General features: G+C 39.8%; 3 protein-coding genes across 3 annotated transcripts; 1 reads left to right on the top strand and 2 right to left on the bottom strand.

The window, feature by feature from the left end:
* Positions 1 to 884: 884 nt before the first annotated feature.
* Positions 885 to 2,248, top strand: LOC116057875 (olfactory receptor 52D1-like). Its single transcript, XM_031310459.2, has one exon. It carries the CDS (start codon positions 1,322 to 1,324, stop codon positions 2,246 to 2,248), a length of 927 nt encoding a protein of 308 aa, XP_031166319.1. The 5' UTR covers positions 885 to 1,321.
* Positions 2,249 to 13,152: 10,904 nt separating this feature from the next.
* LOC116057874 (olfactory receptor 11A1-like) lies at positions 13,153 to 14,227 on the bottom strand. Its single transcript, XM_036001108.1, has one exon. It carries the CDS (start codon positions 14,077 to 14,079, stop codon positions 13,153 to 13,155), a length of 927 nt encoding a protein of 308 aa, XP_035857001.1. The 5' UTR covers positions 14,080 to 14,227.
* Positions 14,228 to 14,797: 570 nt separating this feature from the next.
* LOC116057873 (olfactory receptor 11A1-like) lies at positions 14,798 to 18,374 on the bottom strand. Its single transcript, XM_031310458.1, has 2 exons — positions 17,459 to 18,374; positions 14,798 to 15,009 (listed from the first exon to the last, which is right to left on the bottom strand). Exons 1-2 carry the CDS (start codon positions 18,372 to 18,374, stop codon positions 14,798 to 14,800), a joined length of 1,128 nt encoding a protein of 375 aa, XP_031166318.1.
* Positions 18,375 to 18,842: the final 468 nt, after the last annotated feature.

Below are 18,842 nucleotides of genomic sequence, written 5' to 3'. Positions count from 1 at the left end.
ACTTCCTTCCGTGTTGTGATGCAGACATGTTTCCTCCAGGTTAAACTTTTGGTTAGTGACACGTTTCAGCTAATTTCTGATCTGTTAGTTTCATCAAACTGTGAAAATGGGTTTGTGTTGAAGAGTTTAGCTCTGATCTAACAGTTAGCTGTTAGCCACCGTGTTCAGGATCACCAGCTGCTTATAACAATGGGAGCTAACCATGCTAACCACTGGAGCTTATTCAAAATCAATATTTAACTCAAATGTAGCGTGGCTAAAAAAGTGAGACAGGACTGAAGGTGAGCTGTTAGTGTGAGGACAAAATCCAAACCTGTTTGATATTATTGAAAGTTTGAAGTCTTGCTAGTGAAGTTGGGAGCTTGCCTATGTTACCGCAGCCCTATTTCCACATTTGTAAGATTTTTTTTTTTTTACTGAAAATTAGGCCCTATGTTCCCACAGCCCTATGTTCCCACATTTTTGAGACTTTTCTTAAAATTAGGTGCTATGTTCCCACATTTCCGTTTTCATAAATTTGTATCAGATTTTATTCCCCTAACCCTAACCCCTAAACCTAACCCTAACCCCAGGGGGAATCATCAAGATAATTTTCACTTCCCCTAACCCTAACCATGAAAAATGTTGTGGGAGGAAGGGAAATGTAGGAACACAAGACCTAATTTTGAAAATGTCCTAGAAATATGGGAACATAGGACTGTGGGAACATGGGGCCTAATTTTAAGAAAAATCTTAGACATTTGGGAACATAGGTCTGACCCTGTAAAGTTAAATCATGTGAACGTTGTCAACAACCAATGCTCCCTCCAGCACCAAACAGGAACTAGCAAACCAGGTAGAGCCAGTGATGTTTATGGTTTCATGGCGCTGTGCAAAACAGAAATGTGTTATTTTTTTCAAGCATCTCTTAGAAACAAGCACCTTCTCGTTGCCACAACGATCAGGTGCTCTGATAATGAGGTCAGACTGCTGCTGTGGGCGTCTCCTCACTTGAAAAGGTTAAAAGACGTAGAACCATAGTTTCAGCTCAGTTAGGACGGACTCACAGTCCGACAGAAGCAGATGATTGTTAGGATTCAAGCAATGTCATAAACTGTTCTGTAATGTCTTACCTTTAGTATTACAACACACACTTGAGGAATGGTACGTATGAGGAATTAATTTTTCTCCTGTTTGTTGATTGAGTACTGTTTGTGATCAATGCATTATCTATACAATGTCTGAAGAAAGCTTAAAAGGTTTAACTAAACTTTCAGAAATCCTTTAACAAAAGTTATCTTGTAAAATGTTATAATTTTTGTTTCTTAGAGTCAGGAGGATCATGGTAAACGCTACGCAGGTTTTATTTTTCACACTAAGTGCCTTTTTTGACACCGGGGTTTTCAAATATTTATATTTTATTATTATCATATCTTTATATATTGTAATAATTTGTGCCAATCTTTTGCTGATTGTGGTTATCTGTATGAACAGAAGCTTACATGAACCTATGTACCTTTTTCTGTGCAGCCTGTTTGTAAATGAACTGTATGGTAGTACAGGGTTGTTTCCATTCCTTCTGGTTCAGATCCTCTCTGACATTCACACTGTTTCTGCTCCGTTCTGTTTCCTGCAGATTTTCTGTTTGTATGGATATGCAGCTATACAATTTCATAATTTATCCATTCTGTCTTATGACAGATATCTTGCTATCTGTTATCCTCTGCAATATAACACACGTATGACATCTAACAAGGTTGCCCTGCTTATTGCTCTAATATGGTTATTCCCTTTTCTTGCAATTGCTGTCTTGTTATCTTTAAGTGCTCCTTTACAGCTGTGTGGGAACATCATTAACACAATTTACTGTGATAACTATTCTATTGTCAAACTGGCCTGCTCTGAAACTAGAGTCAATAACCTTTATGGCCTCATTTACACTTGTCTTGTAGTCTTTGGTCCTCTAATTTTAATCCTTTACACGTACATCAAGATCCTTAAAGTGTGTTATTCTGGTTCTAAGCCGACCAGACAGAAAGCTGTCAGTACCTGCACACCTCACCTCGCTTCCCTCCTCAACTTTTCTTTTGGTTGTTTCTTTCAAATATTACAGAGCAGGTTTGATATGAGCAATGTACCCATGATGTTGCGAAATTTTTTGTCATTATACTTTCTGACTTGCCAACCGATCTTCAACCCTTTAATGTATGGACTTCAAATGTCTAAAATACGTAGCCTATGTAAAAGTCTTATATTTGGTAAAACGTAAACTGATGCTTAACAGACCCCTGTCGATACATTATTTGGATAATGATGTAGAAACTAGAAATAATGACCATTGTTGAGTTTAAAAAGTTAAAACAATGCTGATCTTTGATATCAGTGTACTTCTATGTTTTGATGTCACAATGTACGCTGCAGCTGCATTAGGCAGGACAACTGCATCCCAATCAACATCCTGCCCCCTGCAGCTTATTGTGCTAATTAGATCATGTCTGTCACTTAGCATACAGAAGGAAGCTCTTTGTTCACACAGCAGGAACAACTTTTGTTGTCTCTGTCTGTGGGCCGTCTGGTAGGATCTTGTTTGTGACCGGATGTAACCTCAAAACACATGGATTTGGAAATAACGCCTTCTTTTGGGCGACGATGGACCAATTGAGATAGTTTTCATCCAAGGAACCGCCCACAACTTCAAGGGTATATAATGGTGAAACTTAGAAATGTTTGGGAATGTAAAATGTAAATCCACAAGGGAGAAGCATCTTTTCAGTCCGCTGCAGTGTTAAAACTTGTTTTTGTCATGCCATCTTCTTATTAAATCTTTTTGTTAATCTTCATTGGACCTCTCCTTCAAAATTCAAGAAAATGAAACACCATCTGCAAGAAGTTGAGTTGTGAGAACCAGTGGAGAAACAGGCAGGTGTTTTGGCAAGTGACTGGCTAATGAGACCTCACCTTTCACCATAAAATGTCACTTGCTGTTATTTACTGGTTTTACTGTTTTACTTGCTTTTAATGTGCTTCATTGTAAAGTGTCTTTGTGTACTGTTAGAAAAGTTGTGCTTACTTCATTTTAGTGTTAACCTATTTGCATGAAGTCTGTGTGCAAACTATTTAAGTCACCCATTAGATAATCATGAGAGCCACTGATCTTGTGAAAAGCACCGAATGCCCCTGAGGGCAGAGCGCATGTGGAGAAGCCGGGCCTGACCAGAGACAAAGACAGTCTCTCTTTTTTGTAATATTACTCCCTGATTCTTATAAAAAGACACTGTTGTGAACAAATCTTCAGTCATTTCTTGTACTTGCTGTTGGTGCTGTTAAACTGACTCTACTTGATGCAAGTAAATTAACTTTTAAGTAAACTCCAGTGATTTTGTCCATTCTTTGATACATAATTACCCTAACAAGTACCTTGAAAAGCGCCATATAAATAAAATGTATTATTATTGTTAAAGCCAGGGGTGGGGGGAAAATGGATACGCCATAGTATGGCGATATTTTTTGTGTCAATACCATATTGATACACAGAAGCCAGGTATCAATTATTTTTAAATACAAATTGCACTTGAGAATTTAACTTTTGGTTACTAGAATAATAAAAGAAAAAAGAAAAATTGAAGTGAGATGAAGAAACAAAGAAACTGTATCTTTTAAAGATAAAACAGATGATGACAAAGTTTTCCTTTGGGGACATGGTGCCTGTCATAATGTGCATGCCAACTACAGTTGTGTCACTACGATTTCATGAAAATTTATAATATTTTGAAGGAAGCGGCAGCAAAAATTTCACAACACTGGGCCTCTTTGGCAAAACTGCTTGTACAAATGATCTATGGGTCCGTTTTTCAAGGGTCTGTCTTGGTTTTAACGATTCTTTCTTCTGTCTTTTTTGTGTATTTGTCATCTTTAGGATTCTTCTTGGCTCAGAATGGGCTTTGGCGGGGGGAGACATATTAAGAGTGGGGAACCGTGGGGTGTCTGGTGGTCCTACCCAAAGAAACATTGAGCATCTAACACTTTATTTCTTGCATCCTGATACATTTGTATGCACCAAATAAATGGAAACGACAAATTTCAGGAGGGGGGCTTTTACATACAGTATACTTGACCCCAAAGTCCAGTTGGTCCAACGGTGGGCTGCTGCTGCAAAAATGTTTTTAACAGAAACAAATTCAACCCAAGCGCTCTTTGGCGACGTGGTTGATTACATTACTGTTGATCTGTCTATCATCGTATAAAGCCCACCCTGACAATTTGATTGGTCCGAACAGCTCTGGTTCGAGCAAAGTTGCTCCACAACGGATCAATTCCAGACCGAACTTCCCGACCTTGAATGTCGTGGGCTAAGTTCGGCTGGCATCCAGGCTAATGATTACCCAGACTACGATGGAATTTTAACCCTCTTCTTAGCTCAACTGCATGTGTTTACAGCAGGGTGGCTAACATCAACAATGGAAGCTACAGTTACCCACAATCCATCAGGTGTATCTCAACTACGGATCTCTATTGTAGCGCAAAATACATAACATTTCCTTGCCTATTACAATAGATGTCCTAGGAAAATAACAACCCTACCCATAACCAGAGTACACTTGACCCCAAAGTCCATTTATTTGAAGAGCACACTGCATACTGTATGACAGATCCCTGGTGCATAAAATGGACGACTTGGAACTACAACTCGCTGGAAACCGCTATGTTCGTGACTGTTGTGTTTTGACTATCACCCTAACCTGGCTTCACCCGGGGATACCCGATGCTAGCATGCAGCTAGCAGGCCGCACTCTGCTACGCTGAGACAGGACTGAGGACTCCAGTAAGAGAAGAGGAGGCGGGCTCTGTATGCACGTACATGATAACTGGTGTAATAACGGGATAATCATAGGTAAACACAGTTCCCCTGACCTCGAATACATGTCTGTAAGATGCCGGCCTTTTTTTCTGCCGAGAGAGCTAACAGAAGTGATCGTCATGGCTGTGTATATCCCACCTGACACCAATGTAAACATGGCGCTCTCTCTCCTGCTGGACACCATAAATGAACAGCAGCGGGCCCACCCCGACGGTGTTCATATAATCGCAGGAGACTTTAATAAGGCCAACCTGAAGAGTGTACTCCCGAAATTTTACCAACATGTCAAGTGTCCTACTAGAGGGGAGAACACTCTGGATCATGTTTACTCACAGGCAAAAACATCAGTTTTTTTTCACTGGTCAATTTTGAGATTTTGGGCTATTTGTCTTCAATAACATGTATTCTTTCAGAATTGTGGTGAAAAAAAGTCCAAAATACACATTTAGGTCTTTATTTTACTACACTTGTCTGTTTGCGTCAGTAGATTTCTCCTGAATTCAACAAAAGTTGCCGTCCTAAATCATCATGCTGCGCTGCGATTGCTGCCTGCACCCTGTCATCACATATAGCGTTAGAAAGCTCTCTCTCTCTCCTGTGCAATGTTGTCGGAACCAAATATGGTAATTTCCTTTTTATCAGCAACCAATCGTGAAAGTAAAAGGGGGGATTTAACTCTAAATGCGCAATCTCATTGACTGATGCCAATATTTGACAACATGATTCGTTCAGAATCGTCACGTGACGTGCTCTGACTTTTCCGCGGTAGTTCAAAATGTCGAAAGAAGAGTGTCGAAAATCATCTCAGAGAAGACGAAAACAGTTGTCATTAGCAAAAAGACACAGGGGATTACAAACTAAGACAGCAGATGATGAAATGCCTTTACATAGTGTGTTGATGTCGTTCGGAAAACAGGAGTTTTCAGACAGCAGAGGTAATCAGAGCGCGCACAGCAGTGACTGATAATTCATGTAGCGCGTTTGAATGGACTGATCGGTGGTTTAATTTGTCCTTATTGCGCAGGGACAGGGCTTAAAGTTAGTATTGATCCGCAGAATCATGGGTTCTGTAGCAGTTTAATACTAGAGTGTAGTCTCTGCAAAGAAGACAGGTACAGGCAAAGTGTCTATACATCTACGCGTCTTCAAGACATATCCAGGAACGATGCAGCGTCTGATGTGAATGTGCGAATGGTGCTGTTAGCGCACGAGTTAGGCTTGGGATATGCAGAAAAATCAGCTAAGTGTTGGGGATTCCTGGCATTCATGTTAAAACTCACTCTGTAGGTTAACTGTTTCAGTTCATCCAAGATGGCAGCATGTCTCTGTTTGCATGTGACTCTTTGTGCATTAATATTTGTTTGTTCATGGGATGATTGCCATCTGATCACTTTGTGAGCTTTCGAACAATACTACTACTCTAATGAAGAGTCGGTATTTGTCATTCTCGATGGTTGTTTATGACGAAAATCCATATAGTGTAAGTCGGGACTGACATCCCCAGTGAACTGGCTCTGTAGTCCTAGCAGTGCATTCTGAAAACGCACAGTATCCGTATAATCCCTGTCTGACAAAGTGATCACGACCATCACGCTGGTATAGAAATTTACCTGGAACCGCGGCTTACTTCTTCGCCGTTTCTGGAGGATCTGTTTCATGCTGACTAGTCGGTGCCTGGAGCCTGTTCACCTGCTGGAGCTCGAGCGCAGACTTGTCGCTGATTTTAATGTGCCTGATCTCTTCATGATGAAGGAAAGTGCTTTTTTCCTCGTTCTTACTGCTGGTTTTAAGATATAGCCTGATGTTTTAGAGGCGGCTGGTCTTGATTTTAACTCTTTTATCTGCAGCATTGCTTCACTCGCTTGCTTCCTGTTTACGAGTGACGACACAACATCATCGGTCGCCGCGGAGAGGAAGCATATATAAGGAGAATAGGATTGGTCCAAGCCCTGAGCCTTGAGGAACGCCATGGCTAACTTTGGCGTATTTGGAGGATTCATCGTTAATATTAACAAATTGGGATCGCTAGACTATTCCTATGTAGGAAGTCACACAGTTGATTAGCGACTACCTTCTCAAGTATTTTGGAGAGAAAGGGAAGGTTAGATATAGGTCTATAGTTGGCTAGGACCTCAGGATCGAGGGTGGGTTTTTTCAGAATAGGATTTATCACAGCTACTTTAAATGACTGTGGTACATAACCTGTTAATAAAGACAAATTGATTGTGTCTAGTAATGTGGTGTTGACCACGGGTAGTGCTTCTTTAAGTAGCCTCGTTGGAATGGGGTCCAAGAGACAGGTAGTTGGCTTAGCTGAAGAGGCCCTTAACATTAGTTGTTGTTTAAGGTCTATAGGTAAAAAGCAGTCTAAGTATGTATCTGGTCTTATCATCTTATTAAAAATGTATATCAGTACAGATGTTGAAAGTGCCTGGAACCTATTTCATGAGGGGTTTACCAATATAATTAATAAGTATGCTCCACTAAAGAAGTACAGAGTCAAAGGCCAAAACAATGCTTGGTTTTCACCTGATTTAGCAAATATCCTCCATGAGCGCAACGTGGCATGGGCAAAAGCCCGAAAATCGAATCAGAACTCTGACTGGCTGGTCTTCAGACAACTGTGCAATGCATGTACTCTCAAAATTAGAAAAGCCAAAGCTGATCATTTTCTTTCTCAAACCTTTCTCATAATCTGAATAATCCATCAAAATTTTGTAAAACTATCAAATCATTATCAGAAAACAGTAAAGGTCAGGGGCTTCCCTCAAGCATTGTGATGGACTCTCAAAAAGTTACCGACAAGGCCAAAATGCTTGATTGTTTCAATGAACATTTCATAGCCTCAGGATTTTTATTTGAGTCATTCAGTCCTCAACATGAGTGTTCCTCTACAGCTGAGAGTGTTGGTCTAGATCCTTCTAGTCAGTCTTTTAGTTTCAGTCCTATCACAGTTTCAGACATAAATAAAGCCCTCAAGCATTTGGACACAACAAAATCCACAGACCCTGATAAACTGGATCCCTACTTTTTAAATCTAGCAGGAAATGTTATTGCTGTGCCCTTAACTAATATTTTTAATCTGTGTTTGAACACAAATGTCATTCCTCCCATCTGGAAATCAGCCTTTGTGGTTCCCCTGCTAAAACGTGGTGACCCTTCCATCTTAAATAACTACAGACCAATCTCTAAACTGTCTGTCCTGGTCAAGGTACTAGAATCCCGTGTCAGTGATCAGTTAAATAATGTTTTAACAGTTATAATGTGTTGTCTGACTTCCAATCTGGTTTTAGAAAGGACATAGTACAACGTCGGCAGCTCTTAAGGTTTTAAATGACTTTGTTGAATCCATGGACAATAAGCAGCATTGTGCAGCCCTTTTTATTGACCTTTCAAAGGCATTTGATACAGTGGACCACATAATGCTTAAACATAGACTGTATAGGGCTGGGCTTTGTGAACAAACTGGCTGGCTTGTTAATTACCTTACAGACATAACTCAGTGTGTGCAGGCGGAGGGCAGCACTTCTCGCTATCTCAAAATAACAAAAGGCGTGCCTCAGTGTCAGTCTTGGGGCCACTGCTATTCATCCTCTATATCAATAACATTGATCATAACGTGTCTAATGTAAAATTTCATTTTCATGCTGATGACACTGTACTGTATTGCTCAGCACCGACCGCAGACCAGGCTCTCTCCCAGTAACAACTTGCTTTTAACATGCTACAACAGAATCTTTATGATTTAAAACTTGTTTTAAATGCAGAAAAAACTAAAGTCATGCTTTTTTGAAATTCGAAATCTAAATTAACTCTGCCTTCAATCCTCACTTCCCAGGGTACGGAAATTGGATGTTTCTAAGTACAGATATTTTGGTATTTTAATTGATGAATCTCCTTCTTTTACCCTTCATATTCAGCAGCTAGCAAAAAGAAAAACTTAAACTAGGTTTTATTTCAGAATCAAATCCTGCCTTTCGTTCGAATCTAGAAAGAGGCTGGTCGCTGCCACTTTTGTGTCTGTACTTGACTATGGTGATGTTTTATACATGCATGCTTCATCTCAAAGTTTACATGCACTGGACACTGTATACCATGGATCTCTGAGGTTCATCACTGGTATGAAAGGCCTCAATCACCATTGTGAACTGTATGAACAAGTTGGATGGCCGTCTTTATCAACACAGAGACTTCAACACTGGCATATCTTCGTATATAAGGCTATTTTATGTCTCCTTCCATCCTACCTTCTGACCTATATCAGTGTAAATATATTAGTACCTGGACTTACAATCTTCTTTCCCAGGATCTTTTCCTTCTGTCTGTTCCAAAGGTTAGAACTGAGGGAAGTCACAGAAATCCATGAAACTTACTGAGCTTGTCTCATTGGTCGCTTTTAAGAGGATGTTGATTTACTTGGAGGCAGCCACACCTGGCTGTAGATGTTTTGCCTGATTGTTTAGGATTCTGGTTGACTTTGAGGGATTTGCTGTTTCAGTTTTACTTATGTGTGGTTGTACTGCTGCCTGTCTTGGCCAGGACACTCTTGAAAAAGAGAGATTTTTAAATAAAGGTAAAATAAAAAAATAAATAAAAATATAAACACGTATCAGAGACACCAAAGGAGAGTAACAGGTATGGAAACTCTCTCTCTCTCTCTCTCTCTCTAAGCAGTTTACAGAAATTCATAGCATACATGTCATATATTAAATATATAGGAATCCTAAAGTGGTTGTGAGTCAGGCTGTGGCAGGCAGATACATATTTAGCTGTCAGTGGAGCTGCTGTTCCCTCTCTTGGCGGAGCTTCTTTTCTGGTGTTAACTTTGGGAAGTTTTATTTTTTGGGCTATTTTTCCAAGGTGTAATTCTCTTAGTGAAGATTAGTTTTTTCCCAGTGGAGGAGGAAGTGCATCTCTGTCTGACCCAGTTGGTGGTCACTGAGCCTGTATTTAGTCAGGATCCGCTCTTCTTCGTATCTCTGACAGTGTGAAGATACTCTGTCAAATAACAATTTAGTCTACTTTGTTTGCTTTCTCCAATGTTCTAAATATTGGTCTTTTGAATGATCTTTTGAATAATTCATAATTAGTTTTGTTCTGTTGTGTTGTTATGAACCAGTGCTGATGGGAGCCTGGCTATTTAGCTTCACCATCAGCTGACTGAAGGGACTGTTTTGTGGGGAAAAGTAAGCTTGAGGCAGCAGCAAGTATGGCCATCTTTGTCATGGTTGTGTATGTTTTGTTTCCTGTTTTATTTTGAAGTCTGTCTTTTCTCCCTGGTCATGTCTGGTTTTACTTCCTGCCTTGTGTTTTCCCACCTTTTTTGATTGTTCTGCCTAGCCCTGATGTATTTCACCTGTTCCCCAGCCCTAGTGTCACCTGTCCCTTGTTACCTCATTACCCTGTGTATTTAGTCTCTGTGCTGTCTTTGTCTGTTGTTGGATCATTCTGTTAAACTTACAAACAGGTAGTCCAAAAAGCATGCAGGCCAGGAAGCAAGGAAGCCAGGAACAAGCAGGGACACACAGTACACCACTTGACAAAACACGAAAAACAGAATAGTAACAGACAAAGACAGCACAGAGACTAAAAACACAGCGTAATGAGGTAACAAGGGACAGGTGACACTAGGGCTGGGAAACAGGTCAGAACAATCAAAAAAGGTGGGCCAGACTAGACATGACCAGGGAGAAAAGACAGACTTCAAAATAAAACAGGAAACAGAACATACATAACCATGAGAATCTCCACCTTCAACGAAGGTGCCTCTGCCATGCTTTCTGTTATGGAGAAGTTGTGGCTTCAGAGCACAGTTGTGATGGTCAATTAAATGAGAGAAACTAATATGCTCATGATCTTGAAAGCTGAGGCCATCATAACTGTCAGTGTAAAACATAGGCGCAAGAGTCTAAGCACAGCTAAAATACATATGGTGCTGGAACGATTAGACTTTAGAAAGCTGTGACATCTACTGTTGGTCTTGTTCTTTGTCCATACAACTGTCTAGCATGGATTTTGTCGGCAACTTTGTGCATGATACTCCAATGTTATAATTCATTGAGTTACTGCAGTTGTAGGCCTTAGGCTACGTTTAGACGGAAACGATCTGAAGAGAAAACACAAACGTGGCATTGCGTTCTCACTTTTTATTCCGCGTTTAGACGTGAGTTTTGGGGGGAAAATCTGTATGCATATGGTGACGCAAAAGTGTGTGAAATTCGATGTTGTATGCACGCCAGGCGGCTAGGTGGCACTGCCACACAACACGTAGAACCTTCCTTCTACTGTTCTCTCCTTAGTAGCACAAAACCAAAACATGTTGAAGCGAACAACAAAAGCTTGTCTGGAAAGACGAGGAGGTGGAGTTGCATGTTTGTCTGATGATGACCGACACAGTCGACCGTGATAAGCCACAGCACAGCACCCACGGGAGCACTACCAATATTCTGAGCCTCGCAGCCCTTCAGCCGCTGCTTGAGAGCGAGAGGCAGCGGGCAGAGGAGGCTGAAGCAGACCCTCCTCTGACCCTCCGCTGCATGCTGGCCGCTGTCCGCTGACCACTGCCCGCTGCCACTCGCTCTCTCTCTTTCTCTCCATCCGTAACGTTGTCGCCTACTCTGGCTCAAATGAATAGCCTACATATGGTCATCATACTATAACAACCTTATCCACATTGTCGAAATCATTTAAATATTGAGCCATTACATTGAAAATCTTTTAGATAACAGGAGCCTATAATTTCTGTAGCCTACTCCATAACAACAGACTATCTGGACGCCTTTTTCTCATCTCTCTCCACACCGCTGTCTTCAGACTTTTGCGTTTTTACCCTTTAGGCGGTAACGCGAGAGGGTGGAGCATTTTTAAGATTTCCACTCTGGAAGGTGGTTTCACTTTTTTGCGTTTTTAAGCCCCAAAAACGCCGTCGCCGTATAAACGAAAGGCACATCCGATAAAATATTTTTTCGTTTTCACCCGCGAGCATCATCGTGTAAACAGGGTCTTATATTCCTGCCATGTTAATTTTCATGAGCTTGAAATAATCTATATTATTATTACTAAGGGCCTGAGCATTTATTCTGTTTTTGAGCAATTTTATCCAATAGAATCCAATAGAATTTATTAAATTTCCTTATTGAAATCTTTAAATGCTGTTTTCTCAAAATGAGTTTTTTGTCATTCTCCAGTATAAACATCACAGTCTATGTAGCACCTATGTACACCCACCTTTCCAGTTATACACTTAGCAGTATCCTGAAGATATTTACAGAGGTATTTGTTAATAAATCATTCCTGGCCTGATTTATGTGACATTTTAATCAAAACAATATGGCGAAAATTGTATGGCGAAAAAAGGCTATGAACAGTATATTTTGATTTCCTAGGTAATGAAAGCAGATATCCTGAAATCCCTTTGAAATTTTGTTTTCATCTTGTGTGTAAACAAAATGAAAAATAAATTTTGCACCTGGCTTTATCATATGTTCAGATCTATCTACTGAAAATATATGCAAAATTGCGCATATTTAATGAGATAATGCCTAATTTGCATAATTAAACATAAAAATTTCAAAAACTTGTAATACATTTTTTTATACTTGTGAAAGTAATCAACTGAGGAAGTTTCATTGTAATATCTATTATTTTAAAATTGTACCCTATTCACCTGTAGTGTCTCGCGTTAAAAGATACATTTTCTTTGTTTGTTCATCTCACTTCAATTTTTCTTTTATTATTCTAGTACCCAAAAGTTAAATTCTCAAGTGCAATTTGTAATTAAAAATAATCGATACCTGGCTTCTGTGTATCAATATGGTATTGCTACAGAAAATATTGGGATACTATGCTGTATTGATTCCCCCCCACCACTAGCATTAATAATAATATTAATAATTATTATAATAATACATTTTATTTATATAGCGCTTTCCAAGTTACTCAAAGACACTTTCCCATGAAGCACATTAAAAGCAAGTAAAACAGTAAAACCAGCAAATAACAGCAGGTGACATTTTCAAAAGTGTTAGGCTTTGATACGTAATTAGCATGTGTCCAGCTCAGTTCAGTTACAGATGTGTATGGGTAGGGAGTTCCAGAAGTATGACTGGCTAATGATACCTTACCTTTCACCATCACAGCCGACAGTGAAAGGTAAGGTATCATTAGCCGGTCACTCGCCAAAACACCTGCCCAGTTCTCCACTGGTTCTCATAACTACATTTGTCGCAGAAGACTGTTAGTTTTACTTCTACATCATTTTCCTACAACTTGATTTATGGGGGTCATCAACCAACAAGACACTCTTTAACATTAGTTTACATTTTACCAAAGAAAAGACTTTTACATAAGCTACGTATTTTAGTCATTTGCAAACCAAACATTAAAGGGTTAAAAATTGGTTGGCAGGTCAGAAAGTATAATGACAAAATAATACGCAACATAATGGGTACATTGCTCATATCAAACCTGCTCTGTACTATTTCAAATAAACAACTAAAAGAAAAGTTGAGCAGAGAAGCGAGGTGAGGTGTGCAGGTACTGACAGCTTTCTGTCTGGTCTGTTTAGAACCAGAATAACACACTTTAAAGATTTTAATGTAAGTGTAAAGGATTAAAAGTAGAGGAATGATGATGGAGATGACAGTATAACAGAGTCCATAAATGTTATTGACTCTGGTGTCAGAGCAGGCCAGTTTGACAACCAAGTAGTTATCACAGTAAACTTTGTTAATGATGTTCCCACACAGCTGTAAAGGAACACTCAAAGATATTGTGACAGCAACTCCAATCAATGGGACTAACCATGTTACAGCAATAAGCATGGCAACCTTTTTATATGTCATACGTGTGTTATATTGCAGAGGATAACAGATAGCAAGATATCTGTCATAAGACATGATGGATAAATTAATAAATTGTATAGCTGCATAAGTATACAAACAATAAATCTGCAGGAAACAGAAGGGAGCATAAATAGTGTGAATGTCAGAGAGGATCTGAACCAGAAGGAATGGAAACAACCCTGTACTACCATACAGTTCATTTACAAACAGGCTGCACAGAAAAAGGTACATAGGTTCATGTAAGCTTCTGTTCTTACAGATAACCACAATCAGCAACAGATTGGCACAAATTATTACAGCATAAAAACACATAATAATCAGGAAAAATAAGTATTTAAAAAGCCCAATATTAAAGTATGCACCAAAAGTGAAATATGAAACCTGTGTAGAGTTTATCATAATTAGAGTTTGGATCACAACACAACCTTTCAAGTTTGCACAGGATGAACAGTTGACAATGTTACATTTTGTAGGAGATTAGCAGAAATCAAACTAGTTTAAATGTCACATTTATGCTCATTCTGGACTCACTGCATTAACACACAAGCAGTATTCAGTCTGCAGACAGTAACAACATCAATTCTTATTCTCCAAACTTACCATTTAACAGTTTATGACATTGCAAGAATACTTACATTCATCAGCTGTCTAGCTGCAGTCATGCTGTGACTGCTTCACAACTGAGATGAAACTCTGTGTCTGCTTCTTTTAAACTCTTCAAGTCAGAGGGTGTGAACATCAGCAGTCTGGCCTCATTACCACGTGACACATCTAACTGACGTCTGAACTTCTACTCTAAGCATATTAAAAAACAACATTGGTTAGTAAAACAAAATATAAGCAAACATGAATTGATTCTTTCTTTCCCATTTCACATGGCTGTAGTTAATCAAATAGTCAATCGACAGAAAATTGACAACTATTCATGATAACCAAGAAATCATTAAAGTCAACCCATGGAGGGCGAACAGAGAACAAGAATGGAAAAATAGGTGAGCTGGAACAATTCAATTAAATTTTATTCATAGTATCAAATCAAATCAAGAGTTATCTCGAGACACTTTACAGATAGAGTAGGTATAGACCACACTCTATAATTTACAAAGCCCCAACAATTCTAGTAATTCCCCCAAGAAGAACAGGCAACGGTGGGGCTTGGGAACTGAGGACAGCGGGGCTCAATGACCGGGGGGCTGCGGGCAGACGGCGAAGACTGACTTCCTCTGGAGGCCGAGCAGGACAGCGAAAGCGGAGCCCCTCTGGAGGCCGGGCAGGCTGGCGAAGGCTGAGTGTCACTGGTGGCTGGGCCAGGGTCCAGCAACAAGGTAACTGGAACCAGCAACAAGGCAATTGGAACATGAGTCGGCCAAGCCGCCGACAGAATACGGGGAGTGGGAGTCGGCCGGGCCGCCGACAATGGCGCCGAGGATGGTCAGTGAAGACTCTGGGAGGTTGGTCAGCGAAGACTCTGGGAAACTGGACGGTAAGGAGGGCTCTGGGCCGCTGCACCAGGGTCCGGCAACAAGGCAACTGGAACCTGCAACAAGGCAACTGGAACCTGCAACAAGGCAACTGGAACATGAGTCGTCCAAGCCACCGACAGAACATGGGGAGCAGTGTCTTTTATTTTACTCATGTTTTTTTCATGAGTCAGAGCCAGGCAACCTTGAGCTGTGAGGGAAAGCACGTGTCCTCCGCCCCCCGTGCTGGACCACCATCCCGACCCTGTCTCCTGACAGCAGAGGGGCTGGTAAAACAAGCTGAAATATGTCGGTCAATGGCAGACATAAATCGTTCACTTCTGGCCATTAACTACACTTTAAAAGAGAAACAAAAATCTGAAGAATAAATTAAAATGTTGTGCATTGCCATGTATCCTGTATATGCAATGTTGAACCGGTGCATAGAGGTCTCTAAAAGAGCCAGATCTGCCATTGCCAATAAGTGATCAACTGATGACTTCTTTTCCTCTTAAATTGATATGTTGCACCGCAAGTCCACACTGACTCGAAAACGTGCGTACACAAGTTTAAACTTGACGTGAGATTTATATTGATAAATGCCGAGCTTTACGTGAAAATGACGGCACGCTGGTTTTGCGCTTGTTTTATGTCATACATTTGTTTCATAAATGAGGGCCACGGTGTCTTACATCTCCATGTCTTTTTTTTCTGCCTCCCTGCAGGCCCAGATGTTAGCCTATATTTAGCCTAGTATGATTGTGATTTATGTATGCCTATTATAAAGAAACAAATAGTCTATAACTTTTTAGAATTTGTCACATACTGTCGGAAAAAAGATGTTGCATAGTTACTTTGTGGCACTTAGGCCTTTTTTTGCCATTATGCGGTTTATGAACACTTAATCTACTTGTGGTTGTTTTAAAATAAACATACACTGTCATCTAGAAAACCGATCCTGGTGCATCGAGGGGACATTCTAAAATGCTTAACGTGAAAAAGCTTAACATGGTTTAATGTACCTAAACAACGATCGATTACCAAATTTTTCTCTCATATTGCTCCTCATAACCACTGAAAACTGTCAGAAATTTGGTGATCACTGATCGTTGTTTAGGTACATTAAACCACGTTAAGCTTTTCCACGTAAGGACTTATAAAGCCCATGAGAACCGTGGAAAATCAACCCACAGCCGCTCCTCTGACCTGCTGAAAATGTGAAGCAGAAACGCTTAATGTCAGATAACGTCCATAATAATTGGACTTTGGGTTTGATTTTTTTTACAGTTTTCAGTGGTTATTAGGAGCAATATGAGAGAGAAGTTTGGCGATCACTGATCATTGTTTAGGTAAGGTTCATGTTAAGCGTTTTAGAATGTGCCACTATATAAATAACATTTTAGTTTGTATGCACGCATTCACACAGATTTAGGTAGGCCTACTTTTTTCATCAGAGTTCGCTGTGCAGAAGGCCCTATGTTGGGATATAGTTTGTACACTGTCAGCTCAGCTGTACTTCATGGAGGGGAGGGGCGGGTGAGTGGTCTGCAGAATACAGAGCCTGTGTAACATAGTATCTTTAGACATAGAGCCCCAGCACCCCCTGCTGAAAATGACTTCCCGCGCCTCTGAGGTCAAGTATACTCTGCTCCGGCCCAGAATCGGATGTAAAAGCCCTCCTCCTGAATTTTCTGTTTTCCTTCACACAGATAAAAATTTGTTTCCACCATTTATTTGGTACATACAAATGTTTCTGGATGCAAGAAATAGTGTGTCACACAACTGTAGTTGGCATGCACATTATGTCCACAAAGGAAAACTTTGTCATCAATAATCTATACCTGGCTTCTGTGTATCAATTTGGTATTACCACAAAAAACATTGGCATGCTATGCTGTATCCATTTCCCCCCCGCCCTTGCATTAACAATAATAATACATTTTATTTATATAGCGCTTTTCAAGGTACTCAGACACTTTAAAATAAAGACAAAAACAGTAAAACCAGCAAATAACAGCAGGTGACATTTTATTGTATTACAGGGTTAAGGCGTATCTAAAGTGTTAGGCTTTGATAAGTCATTTTAATGTGTCCAGGTCAGTTCAGTTCCAGATGTGTATGGGTATGGAGTTCCAGAGGGGGGCTGCGATGGTGAAAGGTGAGGTATCATTAGCCGGTCACTTGCCAATAACACCTACCTGTTTCTCCACTGGTTCTCACAACTCAACCTCTCACAGATGGCCATTATTTTTAGTTTCTACATCATTTTCCAAATAATGCACCGACAGGGGGCTCTTAAGCATTAGTTTACGTTTTACCAAAGACAAGACTTTTACATAAGCTACGTATTTTAGACATTTGAAGTCCATACATTAAAGGGTTAAAGATTGGTTGGCAGGTCAGAAAGTATAATGACAAAAGATTTCGCAACATCATGGGTACACTGCTCATATCAAACCTGCTCTGTAATATTTGAAAGAAAGAACCAAAAGAAAAGTTGAGTAGAGAAGCGAGGTGAGGTGTGCAGGTACTGAGAGCTTTCTGTCTGGTCTGTTTAGAACCAGAAAAACACACTTTAAGGATCCTGATGTACGTGTAAAGGATTAAAATGAGAGGACCAAAGACTACAAGACAAGTGATAAAGAGTCCATAAATGTTATTGACTCTAGTTTCAGAGCAGGCCAGTTTAACAATAGAGTAGTTATCACAGTAAATTGTGTTAATGATGTTTCCACACAGCTGTAAAGGAGCACTTAAAGATGTTGTGACAGCAACTCCAACAAATGGGTATATCCATGTTAGAGCAATAAGCACGCCAACCTTGATGGATGTCATTTGTGTGTTATATTGCAGAGGATAACAGATAGCAAGATATCTGTCATAAGACATGACAGATAAATTATGAAATTGTACAGCTGCATATGCATACACACAGAAAATCTGCAGGAAACAAAAGGGAGCAGAAACAGTGTGAATGTCAGAGAGGATCTGAACCAGAAGGAATGGAAACAACCCTGTACTACCAAACAGTTCATTTATAAACAGGCTGCACAGGAAAAGGTACATAGGTTCATGTAAGCTTCTGTTCATACAGATAACCACAATCAGCAATAGATTGGCACAAATTATTACAGCATAAAGACACATAATAATCAGGAAAAATAAGTATTTAAAGAGCCCAATATTAAAGTATCCACCAAAAGTGAAATATGAAACTTGTGTAGAGTTTATCATAATTAGAGTTTGGTTCACAACACATTTAAATTTTGCACAGGATGAACAATTGACAATGTTACATTTTGTAGGAGATATGCATCATCAAACTAGTTTAAATGTCACATTTATGCTCATTCTGGACTCACTGCATTAACATACATGCAATATTCAGCCTGCAGACAGTAAAGACATCAATTCTTACAATAACACAGATTCTCCAAACTTACCATTTACCTTATTTAACAGTTTATGACATTGCATGAATATTTACATTCATCAGCTGTCTAGCTGCAGTCATGCTGTGACTGCTTTGCAACTGAGATGAAACTCTGCGTCTGCTTCTTTTAAACTCTTCAAGTCAGAGGGTGTGAACATCAGCAGTCTGGTCTCATTACCACAGGACACATCTAACTGACGTCTGAACTTCTACTCTAAGCATATTAAAAATAAAAACATTGGTCAGTAAAACAACATATTAGCAAACGT

Source organism: Sander lucioperca, chromosome 5 (genome assembly GCF_008315115.2).
Source record: "Sander lucioperca isolate FBNREF2018 chromosome 5, SLUC_FBN_1.2, whole genome shotgun sequence".
Taxonomy (NCBI): Eukaryota; Metazoa; Chordata; class Actinopteri; order Perciformes; family Percidae; genus Sander; species Sander lucioperca.
This window is presented reverse-complemented; position numbering and strand designations above follow the sequence as displayed.

Excerpts from the sequence above, each read along its gene's own strand:
- LOC116057875 (XM_031310459.2), top strand. The coding sequence starts at position 1,322 with ATGGTAAACGCTACGCAGGTTTTATTTTTCACACTAAGTGCCTTTTTT.
- LOC116057874 (XM_036001108.1), bottom strand. The coding sequence starts at position 14,079 with ATGATAAACTCTACACAGGTTTCATATTTCACTTTTGGTGCATACTTT.
- LOC116057873 (XM_031310458.1), bottom strand. The coding sequence starts at position 18,374 with ATGATAAACTCTACACAAGTTTCATATTTCACTTTTGGTGGATACTTT. Across the intron at positions 15,010-17,458 it reads ATGTAAAAGTCTTGTCTTTG|TTACCTTGTTGCTGGACCCT; the intron begins GTAAAACGTAAA and ends TGCTGGTTCCAG.